This window comes from Haematobia irritans, chromosome 5 (assembly GCF_050003625.1).
Source record: "Haematobia irritans isolate KBUSLIRL chromosome 5, ASM5000362v1, whole genome shotgun sequence".
NCBI lineage: Eukaryota > Metazoa > Arthropoda > Insecta > Diptera > Muscidae > Haematobia > Haematobia irritans.
In genome coordinates, this window is record NC_134401.1 from 155,153,650 (window position 1) to 155,168,603 (window position 14,954).

The 14,954-nt window shown below is 29.3% G+C and overlaps 2 protein-coding genes across 4 annotated transcripts in view; both read left to right on the plus strand.

Moving 5' to 3' along the window:
- The first annotated feature begins 3,826 nt into the window (after positions 1 to 3,826).
- The window catches only part of Gyg (glycogenin 1), a 42,772-nt gene continuing 31,644 nt past the window's right edge, over positions 3,827 to 14,954 (plus strand). For all 3 annotated transcript variants that reach the window (XM_075313230.1, XM_075313232.1, XM_075313231.1), the window contains exon 1: positions 3,827 to 3,971. In XM_075313230.1, the coding sequence (XP_075169345.1) occupies positions 3,965 to 3,971 (7 nt within the window). In that variant the 5' untranslated portion in view covers positions 3,827 to 3,964. The remainder of the gene's footprint in view (positions 3,972 to 14,954) is intronic.
- Positions 3,831 to 14,954, plus strand: part of LOC142241468 (uncharacterized) — a 45,860-nt gene continuing 34,736 nt past the window's right edge. Inside the window, exon 1 of the mRNA XM_075313233.1 lies at positions 3,831 to 3,971. Coding sequence (XP_075169348.1) covers positions 3,965 to 3,971 — 7 coding nt within the window. The 5' untranslated portion in view covers positions 3,831 to 3,964. The remainder of the gene's footprint in view (positions 3,972 to 14,954) is intronic.

Genomic DNA, 14,954 nt, shown 5'->3' on the forward strand with positions numbered 1-14,954 from the left:
AGTAATAAAATTTTGACAAAATTTTCTTTAGTAATAAAATTTTGACATTTTCTATAGAAATAAAATTTTGACAAAATTTTCTATAGTAATAAAATTTTGACAAAATTTTTTAAAGAAACAAAATTTTCTATAGAAATAAATTTTTGAAAGATATACTTTAGAAACAAAATTTTGACAATATCTTCTATAGAAACAACATTTTGACAAAATTTTCTATACAAATACAATGTTGGCAAAATTTTCTGTAGAAATAAAATGTTGACAAAATTTTCTATAGAAATACAAAGTTGACAAAAATTTACCATAGAAATAAATTTTTGAAAAATGTACTTTAGAAACAAAATTTTGGCAACATTTTCTATAGAAACAACATTTTGAAAACATTTTCTATAGAAACAAAATGTTGGCAAAATTTTCTATAGAAATAAAATGTTGACAAAATTTTCTATAGAAATAAAATGTTGACAAAAATTTACCATATAAATAAAATTTTGATAAAGTTTTCTATAGAAATCAAATTTTGGCAAAATTGTCTGTAGAAATAGAATTTTGACAAAATTTTCTATAGAAATAAAATTTTGGCAAAATTGTCTATAGAAATAAAATGTTGACAAAATTGTCTATAGTAATAAAATTTTGACAACATTTTTTAAAGAAACAAAATTTTCTATAGAAATAAATTTTTGAAAGATATACTTTAGAAATAAAATTTTGACAACATCTTCTATAGAAACAACATTTTGACAAAATTTTCTATACAAATAAAATGTTGGCAAAATTTTCTATAGAAATAAAATGTTGACAAAATTTTCTATAGAAATAAAATGTTGACAAAAGTTTACCATAGAAATAAATAGAAATACATTTTTGAAAAATGTACTTTAGAAACAAAATTTTGACATTTTCTATAGAAAAAACATTTTGACAAAATTTTCTATAGAAATAAAATGTTGACAAAATTTTCTATAGAAATAAAATTTTGACAAAATTTTCTAGAGAAATAAAATTTTGACAAAATTTTCTATAGTAATAAAATTTTGACAAAATTTTCTTTAGTAATAAAATTTTGACAAAATTTTCTATAGAAATAAAATTTTGACAAAATTTTCTATAGTAATAAAATTTTGACAAAATTTTTTAAAGAAACAGAATTTTCTATAGAAATAAATTTTTGAAAGATATACTTTAGAAACAAAATTTTGACAATATCTTCTATAGAAACAACATTTTGACAAATTTTCTATACAAATAAAATGTTGGCAAAATTTTCTATAGAAATAAAATGTTGACAAAATTTTCTATAGAAATAAAATGTTGACAAAAATTTACCATAGAAATAAATTTTTGAAAAATGTACTTTAGAAACAAAATTTTGGCAACATTTTCTATAGAAAAAAAATTGGAAAAAATTTTCTATAGAAACAAAATGTTGGCAAAATTTTCTATAGAAATAAAATGTTGACACAATTTTCTATAGAAATAAAATGTTGACAAAAATTTACCATAGAAATAAAATTTTGATAAAGTTTTCTATAGAAATCAAATTTTGGCAAAATTGTCTGTAGAAATAGAATTTTGACAAAATTTTATATAGAAATAAAATTTTGGCAAAATTGTCTATAGAAATAAAATGTTGACAAAATTGTCTATAGTAATAAAATTTTGACAAAATTTTTTAAAGAAACAAAATTTTCTATAGAAATAAATTTTTGAAAGATATACTTTAGAAACAAAATTTTGACAACATCTTCTATAGAAACAACATTTTGACAAAATTTTCTATACAAATAAAATGTTGGCAAAATTTTCTATAGAAATAAAATGTTGACAAAATTTTCTATAGAAATAAAATGTTGACAAAAATTTACCATAGAAATAAATTTTTGAAAAATGTACTTTAGAAACAAAATTTTGGCAACATTTTCTATAGAAACAACATTTTGACTAAATATTCTATAGAAATAAAATTTTGACAAAATTTTTTATAGAAATAAAATGTTTACAACATTTTCTAAAGAAACAAAATTGTGACCAAATTTTGTATAGAAATAGAAAATTTTCTCTAGAAATAAAATTTTGACAAAATTTTTGACAAATTTTTCTATAGAAATAGAATTTTTAAAAAAATTGTCTATAGAAATAAAAAGATTTAACCGATTTTTTGAAAAAATTCCCACAAAAATCACCAAATTTATGAAAATTCCCCAACTCAGAAATTTCGTCCCCATTCACGAAAAAATATCCCCGATTTGGGAAAAAATCCCCAATACTGTCAACACTGCCTAATAGAGCAAAATGCTACTTTTGGATGGGCAACATGGAAAATTTTTGCCGCAAAATTGTTGTTTTCCAACCAAACATAAAATGGTTGTCGAAATCAGACACATAATGACTACAAAATAACTTGGTTGTCACAAATGTTCACGGTCTAAAAATAAAATTTTGCACCTTTTCTGGGTGTGAAGTTAGTTGTTGTGAAACTATTTATATATGTTAAGCCGCCTTCGAGGGCCCATCTGATATTTTTTGACAGCCATAAAAAATGTCTTGGCCAACCAGAGTCAAGGGTAAATTTTCGATATCATTTTTTTAGAAATCTTTGATTCAAAGTAGCCTTTTTTCGACCATTCGAAGAAATGTTCCTTTCAGTGGGCATTCACAAAAACAATATCAACAAAATGTTTTCAAATAAAATAAAATTTTGCATTTGAAATAATTTTCGATTAAATGTTTGATTGATTCAAAAAAATGTTTAACAAAAAAAAAATACTTCAATCAATTAAATTTTTAATTTAATCAGTTAATATTTGTAATTGGTGTCAATGATTGATTTATCAATTCCATGTTTCAATTCCGTTTCAAATAAAATTAAATTAATTGAATCCATTAATTTCATGATTGAAACCAAAACAATATTTTTCTGTAGTAGTAGTAGTGTGATTTTCCATTTTGCAATGAAAATAATTGAAGACTGATTATAGAAATGAAGCATAGTTTTTTTCTGTATTCTTTTGACTAACATCAACCCACTGTTTGTTTGTTTTTTTTTTATCTATCTCAATTAATACGTAACAACAATATCAATAATAAAAATGCAAACCACAAAAACAAAATTTAATTCGAATTAAATAATGTAAAATTAAACAGGCAGACGACAACAACAGCTCTTATCAGTTTTGACTTTTACTTTTTTGCATTCACTTGACAATGCGATTTGCCGGCATAAAACCTACGAAGCCGGTTGACGACGTTTACGTTGCTGCCATAACACAAACATTCAATGAAATTCAAAGTGCACCCCCACAAAACAAAACAGAAAGATCATCATGAGATACAATGAAGTCAAAATGATTATGAGCATTACGCTGAGATAAAAGAAAGATGATGACAAGAAAAACAAAGAGAATTAAAACAAAAAGAGGGGAAACCATATTATGGATCTGATACACAAATTCTTAACGTTGGTGGCGTTCATGGGGAGAAATCCCATATGAAATAACAACAACTATCAATTCACCACACACATACTGACTGTGGCTACCTCACCATAGTGGGGTCTATCTGTTGTTATTCACAGGCAATAAGCAAACACCCAACGTCTACCACTATGCCCACACAGACAGGCGGCATATCTTGCCATAGTATTGGTTTGTTGATAATGATGCTTCGCCTTCATATCATTATTAAGTAAATGCAGGCTTTCCATATGACCAAAAGACATTGTCGCTATTCAGTTACTCGCCGCTGCTCGTGTACGAAACAACAGCATTTCTCTCTCTGAACTTCTTATTAACGGGTCGCCGTAGAGAAAGCAGAAAAGAACGATTTTGTAACCGCCAACAACAAACTACCACCACCTCCCCATCAAAAAAAAAAAAGAAAAGTGCAAAAGAATCCTTTGGAATTAATTTTCAAAGAAATTTTAGTGATTTTTCAGTGTTAAGAAAAAAATACACAAAAAAATATGAGCAGTAAGTTTCAGAAAAAAATGATAAAAAAATATAGAGAAAATTAAAAAAAAAATTAAAGCCGCTAAAGAATTTGGGCTATAAACAAGAAACTGACAAGAAATGGCTTAAAAACAAAGGCAAAAAATTAAAGCATGGCTACAAATGGATTTTTTTCCTTCATATCAACATAATAAATATACATATTTTCTTAATTTAAATTTTCTTAAATTCAAAAAATGTTTGAATAATATCAGTATAATTTTTTTTATAAAAAATAAATTGTTAAAAAGTGCAATTGCCATAAACGATGTCCCCTAAAAATAATTATGAATTCAAAATTCGTCTTTAATTACCGGTGCCTTCTTATCCATATGCTCGTACATACATATAAGCTGCTTTATTATTTTTCTTATTATAGATTTTGTTTTTTGCAATTTTTTAAATTAATAAATGATTTTAATGGTATTTTATAAGAAAATATTTGGTATTTATATTCAAATTTATTAATACCAAAAAATTTCATCGACCTTTAGTGACCTTCATTTCGCTTAGAATTTGTATTTCTTTTGTGTAGGGTTGCCAAATTTTTAGACTTAGATGATTCGCAAGGGGATAATGCAAATGTCCAATATTTGTGTATTATTTGTGATTTTTTTGTATAAAATTAAGAGATTGTGATTACAATGACACATACACTGAAATGGTTAGTAATTTACACTGAAAAAAAAAAATATTGTCGTGAAGCCAAAGATTCCTTGTCATTAAAATATGAATGTGAGCATATAGAGACGCCTATCTCTGATATAAAGTTCAATGAAGTTTGTTTTGTTATAGTTAAGCGAATCGATTTAAAAATGGGTATCTGCATGAAAAAAACGTAGGACTAAGGTTTAAATAATTCTGAAAAAATTTTTCAAAATTAATGAAATCTTATTTTTATATCTTAATTCTATAGCAGTATATAGTTAATCATTATCCATACTCTTAACAAAATTGAATTCTCAAGGGAGCTAAAGCCAATTTTCATCTATTTTAGTTCATAAAATTACAACATTTTGATAAAGTTTCTTTGACGCATAAATATTTACTTTATTCCCATTTCCCACAAATGGGTCCATCGTGAACCTCGCATGGCGCCAAAGACCGTTTTGCAATTTTGAACTCCATTTTTATACCCACCACCATAGAATGGTGATGGGGGTATAATAAGTTTGTCATTCCGTTTGTAACACATCGAAATATCGATTTCCGACTATATAAAGTATATATATTCTTGATCAGGGAGAAATTCTAAGATGATATAACGATGTCCGTCTGTCTGTCTGTCTGTCTGTTGTAATCACGCTACAGTCTTCAATAATGAAGCAATCGTGCTGAAATTTTGCACAAACTCGTCTTTTGTCTGCAGGCAGGTCAAGTTCGAAGATGGGCTATATCGGTCCAGGTTTTTATATAGTCCCCATATAAACCGATTTGGGGTCTTGGGCTTATAGAAATCGTAGTTTTTATCCAATTTGCCTGAAATTTGAAATCTAGAGGTATTTTATGACCATAAAGAGGTGTGCCAAAAATTGTGAGTATCGGTCCATGTTTTGGTATAGCCCCCATATAGACCGATCTCCCGATTTTACTTCTTGGGCTTATAGAAACCGCAGTTTTTATTCAATTTACTTGAAATTGGAAATCTAGAGGTATTGTAGGACCACAAATACGTGTGCCAAAAATTGTGAATATCGGTCCATGTTTTGGTATTGTCCCCATATAAAACGACCTCCCGATTTGGGGTCTTGGGCTTATAGAAATCGTAGTTTTTATCCAATTTGCCTGAAATTTGAAATCTAGAGGTATTTTATGACCATAAAGAGGTGTGCCAAAAATTGTGAGTATCGGTCCATATTTTGGTATAGCCCCCATATAAACCTATCTCCCGATTTTACTTCTTTGGCTTATAGAAACCGCAGTTTTTATTCAATTTACCTGAAATTGGAAATCTAGAGGTATTGTAGGACCACAAATACGTGTGCCAAAACTTGTGAGTATCGGTCCATGTTTTGGTATAGCCCCCATATAAAACGACCTCCCGATTTTGGGTCTTGGGCTTATAGAAACCGTAGTTTCTATCCAATTTGTCTGAAATTGGATATCTAGAGGTATTTCAGGACCATAAGAGGTGTGCCGAAAATGGTGAGTATCGGTCCATATTTTGGTATAGCCCCCATATAGACCGATTTCCCGATTTTACTTCTTGGGCTTCTAGAATCCGAAGTTTTTATCCTATTTGCCTGAAATTGGAAATCTAGAGGTATTTTCGGGTCATAAAGAGGTGTGCCGAAAACGGTGAGTATCGGTCCATATTTTAGTATAGCCCCCATAAGAACGATCTCCCGATTTAACTCCTTGGGTTTCTAGAAACCGTAGTTTTTATCTGATTCGCCTGAATTTGTATATATTGTGATATTTTAGGCTCACAAAAACGTGTATCGGATTAAGTTTTTATCGGTCCATTTGATAATGCCTCCATATAGACCGACTTCACTTCTTGAGGGTGTAGAAGGATTACTGATCATGAAAATTGCTTGAAACTCAATGTAAAATTTCCAGATTTTACTTCCACAGATTTAAGATTTCAAATTAAGACGTTATTTTATAATTTTCTTGCACACTTACAAGAGATGTTAATGATTCCTCTAAAACTCAAAAATTGTTCTTATAAATCCAGAATCTGATATAGTCCTCATAGGTGAAATCTTTAAATTTATCTTCGGGAAGTGTCCTCAAGTCCTCAAGCCCTCCTGAAATTTCAAAGGAAACCCTAATATTTGGTTCATGGTGGTGGGTATTTAAGATTCGGCCCGGCCGAACTTAGTGCTGTATATACTTGTTTTGTTTTCAAATTACAAAATGTGCGTGTAATAAATTTTCTTGAATTTGTAGAAAAATATTTACTTATTTTTGTGATATCGACGGGTAATCGGCGTTTGTTATTCAGTTTAGTTAAATTTTCTAAAATGAACCTAAATTTGCCAATATTAACCAAAATTTTTCTTTTTTTAAGTTCTTTAGTATAAGAAACGCACAGCTATATTTCCTACAAAAATTCAGTGAATGTTTATTATAGACCTTTCACATATTGCCACCTCACCCTTCACATATTGCCATCATTGGGATCTTTGAGTTTTTTTCGATGTGAATTAAAGTTGGTATAGTGAGTTTTAGAGTAAAACTGTTTATAGAGATCCCTTATCCCTAAATACCGATACTAAGTTCTTTGAATAAGAATGTTTTCAAAGTCATTTCATACAAGGAAAACGTTCAGTGATTAGCGCAGTAACAGCATGTACGATATTAGCATATAAGACCCCCATTGAATCATCAGTCCCGCCACATCTATACTGAAGACTATGAAAATGCCAACTAGCCCGGGCTGAAACCTGAATATGTAGCTAAACTTGTATACACTAAAAAAACAGTGAACCTATCAAGAAAAAAACTTTCGGTTAATTTTAGAAAATTTTGAATATTTTTAACTAAACAGTATTACAAACGCTGGCATCACGCCGATACCATAGAAATAAGTAAATATTTTTCGACAAATTCAAGCAAATTTATTAGACATAATTAAGTTTTTTCATTTGTTAAAGAAAATTTTGTAGTTTGAAGCGAAAAAATGGAGTTCAAAATTGCAAGAATGTCTTTAGTGACATACGATGTTCATGATGAACGCATTTGTAGTAAAATTTACAAATTTAAAGAAATAATAAACTAGGTTAGGTTAGATGGCAGGCCGATGTATCAGGCTCACTTATGGCGTTTTCGATTCGCAAAAAATATGTTGCCTTGGTTTTACCCTACTTTTTCCCTCATTGCATTTTCCACCCAATGATAGTGTCATTTCAAAGTTATTGTTAATTCATAATATTGTGCGGGATACAGGATCCAAAGCCTATGGCAGTGTCCTTCATATTTTCCATTCAATTTGGAGAATGTTGCACCTTTTTTCCCAATCGAAATCGCCATTAGACTATTCAGTCCATTGTGATACCACATTGGTGAACTTCTCTCTTATAGCCGAGTACGAACGGCGTTCCACATTACAGTGAAACCACTTAGAGGAGCTTTGAAACCCTCAGAAATGTCACCAGCATTACCGAGGTGGGATAATCCACCGCTGAAAAACTTTTTGGTTTTCGGTTGAAGCAGGAATCGAACTTACGACCTTGTGTATGCAAGGCGGGCATGCTAACCATTGCACCACGGTGGCTATATACAATTATGGGCCGATATGGACCAATTTTTGCGTGTTTGTTAGAGACCATGTACAAATTTAAAGAAATAATAAACTATGTTGTGAGAAATACGAATTTAGTAAATCTTTATGCTTCATTTGTATATATTTTTTCCCCGTTTTTTAGTTAATTTAACTAACGTACGCAAAAATTGATTAGAGTAAATAAAGCATTCTCCAAACATAATAATTCCATGAGCTAAAATAAAATTAAATTGGCTTTAGTGAAATAGAGAGTTCACTTTTTTTGAGTGTAGATTTGTATGTGATATTTTTTTCAACGACTCAAAAACTTCGAAGAATAATAAGTATAATATAAAAATATATATTTTAATTTTTTTTTCGCAATATTACAATTATCTTTCTTTAATAAGAACCGAATATTGTCATACTTGATTTTCACCTCTGAATCATTAATTTCGTTACGGGCTTAAAGTGAATGTATAATGAATTATAAATATTTCATCTTCAAATATATACTGTATATATCTGTACATAACATTTAACCATTCATAAAAAATATAGTTTTTTCTATCATCAAATTTCCCCGTAGTCTTTTGGTGGTTTTAAAAATCAGTGAATGGTTTAGAATGTTCTTGAACTAGTTAAATGAAATAACTAAATAAAATGGCAACCCTGTTTTAATAAACGTTTACCGCTCTTTAACATAAAGCTCTGCCAAACATAGTGACACTTCACGGTTTCTCTTTTCCAAACAACATCTTCTTTCACACGCTCTCTCTCTCTCTCTCATTATCCCTCTCTCTCTTACCCTTATATAATTATTTACGCATAAGATGATTGAGAATAAACATTTTAATCTAAAAGGTATTTATTCATTATTTAAGCAATTAAATTAAATGCATTTATTTGCTAAACTGTCTCATCATCAGAGGCAAAAGATAATTGCTAAACGTATATACTTAGTCTATATTTTTTTTAAGTGTTTGATAAACAAATAACGATAAGCATTATGTTTTTGTTTACTTTTTTTTTGGGGGGTATATGGTGTGAGATATGAGAGAATTTTTTTTGTGTATGTACCCTCAAATGCCCCTGCATTGATATTCGAGCATGAAAGTACCGTTGATTGATTTCATGTTGACAACAATAACGCTTAAATGTCAGTTTAAATGATGTGGTTTTGTTTACATATCAACCTACTGGCTAGAGTGCTACTTGTTTGGGTATTTGAAATGACATGACATTTATATAATATTTATAAATTGTTATTGTTTCCTGTTCTCTAATTCTCAGTGATTTTGTTTGATGCGCGAGTTTCATTTTGTAAAATTAACTTCAGTTAGACGAAGTTGTTGGCATGTTAGACGAAGTTGTTGGCATGTTCTATTTCAAACTTGACCTAGAATATGCTTACTGCATTCTGTCTTATCGCTTCAAATAAATAAGAGAATGAGCGATAGTACGATACGGTGAGTGATTAAGAGGGTAAATGAGAATCCGGCTATTTAGTATATGCAAGTGGAAATGTGAGGGTATATATGATATGATTACCGGCATTTTTTTGTTGGTGGAAACACAAACAAACCCTCATATTTTGTTTTGATGAAAACGTCACAGTATTCTGTTAATTTACAGATTTAACAGACTCATAGAAATGTAAGTGTTTGAACATAATAGGGGAGTTTACATGTGTTTCTCATGAGAGATGAGAAGATGAGAAGAGCATTAAATACATTCCAATTGGTTGGTGATAAAAATGTTGTTGTTATGAGATAGTAATTATTATATTTGATGTCAAAAGAAAAAAAATATATTTTTGTTTTCTGAATGCAATATTCTTTCAAATTTTAGTTACAATCTCAAATATTTTTTTACTTCTAGTATTTTTTTTTTTTATCAAGAAAACATATTCCGTTATGTTTCGGAAATAAGTTTCGTCTATCGCTGTAATTTTACACACTTGTTTTGTAGAGGTATTGTAGATTAATTGTGGATTTTTTTTAAATAAACTTTATTATAAATGCTGATATGATAAAAACATTCAAGTTTTTAGACAATTTCAAGAAAAAAAAATAATTTTTATCTTCAATCACGAAATTTGTTGATCCAACTAATTGATATTTTCTCAATCATGGAAATGATAATATCAATGCCCAATGTCAATTAAAAAATTAATTGGTCCAATCAAAACATTAATTGGTATAAAAACTGTTTGCGATATATTTTTTTATTTTAATTAAACTATTATTGAATCAATTAAATTTTTAATAGAGAATGTTTTAAAATTCAAATAAAATTTTAATTTGGAAAATATTTCTATTTTTTCTGTGCATGATCAAATTTTTCTATGGTATAAGAAAATTTTGTTTTCTGAAGAAACCAAATTTGAGTCATTGGAGTTTTCTGAAGAAACCAAATTGGAATTTTTTGAAAATGTTTTTAGTGCCATACGAAGTTCTACATGGACACAGTGTTAAATCTCCTAAATTTTACAAATTTTAGGAGATTCTAAACTACTATGTGTGAAATTTGAATTTAGTAAAATTTTATGCTCCATTTGTGTAAACATTTTTTTGTTGTAAAATTATTAAAGTGAACTAAGATTTTTAAATAAAACTAAAACAAAGTCAAATTGGCTTTTGTTCCCCACGTTTTTTTTTTTCTTTTTTTGAGAGTAGCTTGAATTTTCATAGAATAATGTGTTCGCAATTATTATTTAGATTAATTTGCTCCAATCCAGGAGGCACATCCATCACACATTTCACTCCACAGAAAGAAAATTTCATTACCATTAAGCCAGCGAAATTTTTTCATTGACATAATGAATATTTTTCATTGATACAATAAAAATTGTAGTAAGAAATGTTTCATTACACCGAAAAAAAAGTGAACTGTTTTATAGAAAAAATGAACTACCTCGCACGAAAATTGAAATAAATTTTACTCCACATTTTGAGATTTCCACAAAGAGTTGTTAAAACAAGTAAGGAAAGTCTAAAGTCGGGTGGGGCCGACTATATTATACTCTGCACCACTTTGTAGATCTAAATTTTCGAGACCATATCACATCCGTCAAATGTGTTGGGGGCTATATATAAAGGTTTGCCCAAATACATACATTTAAATATCACTCGATCTGGACAGAATTTGATAGACTTCTACAAAATCTATAGACTCAACCGATTTTAACCAAATTTGACACGCATAGCAACAATGCTAATTCTACTCCCTGTGCAAAATTTCAACTAAATCGGAGTTAAAAATTGGCCTCTGTGGTCATATGAGTGTAAATCGGGCGAAAGCTATATATGGGAGATATATCTAAATCTCAACCGATTTCAACCAAATTTGGCACGCATAGCTACAATGCTAATTCTCCTCCCTGTGCAAAATTTCAACCAAATTGGGATAAAACTCTGGCTTCTGGGACCGTATTAGTCCATATCGGGCGAAAGTTATATATGGGTGCTATATCTAAATCTTAACCGATTTCAATCAAATTTTGCACACACGAATATACTACTAATTGTACTCCTAGTGCAAAATTTCAAGCAAATCGGGGTAAAACTCTGGCTTCTGGGGCCATATAAGTCCATATCGGGCGAAATATATATATGGAAGCTATATCTAAATCTGAACCGATTTCTTCCAAAATCAATAGGGATCTATTCTGAGCCAAATTTGAAGTCGATTGGACTAAAACTGCAACCTAGACTTTGATTACAAAAATGTGTTCACGGACAGACGGACATCGCTATATCGACTCAAGAGCCCACCCTGAGCATTTTTGCCAAAGACACCATGTGTCTATCTCGTCTCCTTCTGGGTGTTGCAAACATATACACTAACTTATAATACCCTGTTCCACAGTGTGGCGCAGGGTATAAACAAGAAATTTTAATGCCCTGTTGTACTTTTTAACTGCAGTTCACGAAATTACATCATCTCATAGAAGAAAAAAATTAACTAAGAGTAAAGAAGAAAATCATTGGCGCCAAATCATGACTATTTTAACCATACACTAGTTCATTCTTATTATTTTTAGGGATCGTACGAAAATGTTCATTGTACGGTCATTGAACTTTATACACACGTTTAGTTCATAAAATTTTTGAGACATACTTACCAAAAAAAGTAAAGATTTCAATAAGCTGTGGAAAATTTCGATAAAAAATAATAAAATTTAATTAAAAGCAAATAAATATTTGTCCAATCAAAATAAGTTAAATTTAGCGTTAGTTAACTACGGAATTTTTTTCTGTGTATTTATTAGAAAAATTCAATACATTAACGAAAAGTTACATTACACATTTATCAAAATGTTTTAATTGGCTAAAATTTTAATGACAAATTTCGTTAATATTACCCATCAAAAATGTATGACTATGTTTGCTATCGAAAACTTCATGCCACGTCATTATCGATTATTTGCAAAGGAAATTTCCGCCGCATTTGTATATTTTCGATGGAATGAATGTGTTTAAATAAAAATGTATGTTTAAATTAAGATTTAATCATATGAAAAGCAACTTACGGTTATTCTTGAAATTGTATTAGTCAACGTTAAACGCCTACCTATGCTTTTGCCGCATTTACAAATGTGTACTAAAATTTCAATTTCAAAATTTAAAAAAAAAAAAAATTAAAATGATTATAAATGCATTTGAAAAACAAAAATAATTACTTGAGCACACCAAAAATATAAAGTAATACTTTATTCTTGGAAAGATGGAACAACTTTCTTAAAATGTTGAATCGTATTAAACGAATATTGAACTCGATAGAATGGGCATGGGTTTAGAGATTTAGTTTAATGAAATTAAAAATAAAAAAATAAAATACCAAAATAATAATAATAATACTAAAAATACCAAAATAATAAGTTATATTGGCGAACTTCTTTGAATAATTTCTTATTTATAATCAACAAAATTAAAAAAAGTTCATTTGATTTGGCATTCAAGAATACATCGTTCTTTTAATCACCCACGCACTAGCTAAATATGTGCCGAAATATTCTCCGAATCAACATATAAATTAAATTTATTTTTTAATAATAATTTTAATGCAAATGTCCATGAATGTTGACAATATGAATATTTACATTGTCATAAAATATTTGAAATTCTTTTTGTGAATCTCACATTAGTCATATTGAAAATATTGTAGCTTTTTATACAGCATTCATAGGCCTATACAATCAACGCAGCATTCCTAAAATGCACCCATTCACACTGTACTCTTGATATTTTTTATTTTATTTTTTTAAAAAAAGTAAATGTAAAAGACTCGGCGACAACGCCTCTTCTTAGTATGGAACATTTTCCGGTTCTAAATATAGAGGAATGAGAAATCGTCCATGTGTTACTGCTGTTGCTGGTGGTATTTTCGTATCGTCAAGCAACTTTTGAAGTGCATTCTTGCAAAAGATATTCAGTGTTATATCTACCAAGGAGTACCAAGAAGTTCATTATGATGTACGAAGTCAAAGAGGAAGGCAAAAGATAAAATTTAAAGAGGGATTGGGGAACAGCCCACATAAGAATTTTTGTCTTCCACTTCAAAAATTTACAGAAGCCAATAAGACTGGTTTGTAAGTTGTTAATGCATATTCTTTTTCCAATGTCATTGAAGGTATTATGCTTATTGAAATTTAGTTTATTATAGATTACAAATGCTGGGTTTTGAGGGAAGTTTTTATTAAAATTCTTTCACAAGCGAGGGATTGTTTGCTCTAATATTAAAGAGTTTTCGCAGTTCTATTATAAGTTTATTAGATAAGATAGTTCTTTTGATTAATGAATTTGAAAAGCATTCGTATCTTCTTCGCTCTCATTTACAGAACAAGTTAAAATACTATTATATGCCGGTAAGGCCGTTTTTAGTGAGTTTTTGGTCAGCTGGGCAGATTTTACCATTACATGTCGATACTATGGTTTTTTTCATACGGAAACTGAACATTTTCACTAACAGCGTTTTGTCTGTTAAGTAATTTATGCATCACCAGGGGGACAGATTTTTCCATGTATTGTAGGAAAGGCAAAAACTTGATAAATTAAAGTGTATTATATATTAAACTGTATTATTGCCATGCATTTATTGTTTGCTCTAATTTCAAAGAGTTTGTCCTATTCTACATAAAATTTATTAGATGAGACATTTTTTAAATAATTTAATTTGAAAAGCATTCTTATCTTCTTCGCTCTCATTTACAGAACAATACAATTACATACCGGTAAAACCGTTTTCAGTGAGTTTTTGGTCAGCTGGGCAGATTTTACCATTACATGTCGATACCACGGTGTTTTTCATAATGGAAACTGAAGTTTTTCACAGCGTCTTGTCTGTTAAGTAATTTATGCATTACCAGGGGGACGGCAAAAATGTTGCCACAATAAATTAAACTGTACTATTGGCATACAAAGGGCTGCATATCGGGCTTATATCAAGAAAATGTAAACAAGAGATAATGAATTCGTAAATAAGTTTTATAGATAGCTTAAATTTACTCCCATGTGAAACACTTAGCAAAATTGTTCTATTGACAAACAAAAAAATTGCTATAGCGAAATACATCCACAGAGAAGGAATATGTTCACCTCAAACATGTTTTAAGAGCACGTTTGTCGCAACCATGTTATTTTTTCGGAAATTTTGTATCTGATGTTTATGTTTGGTGATAAATAAAATTTGTGTGACAAAAATGTTCAATGTTTCTCTTGAAAAAGTAATATTTTGCTCTTGAAGCCACCGTG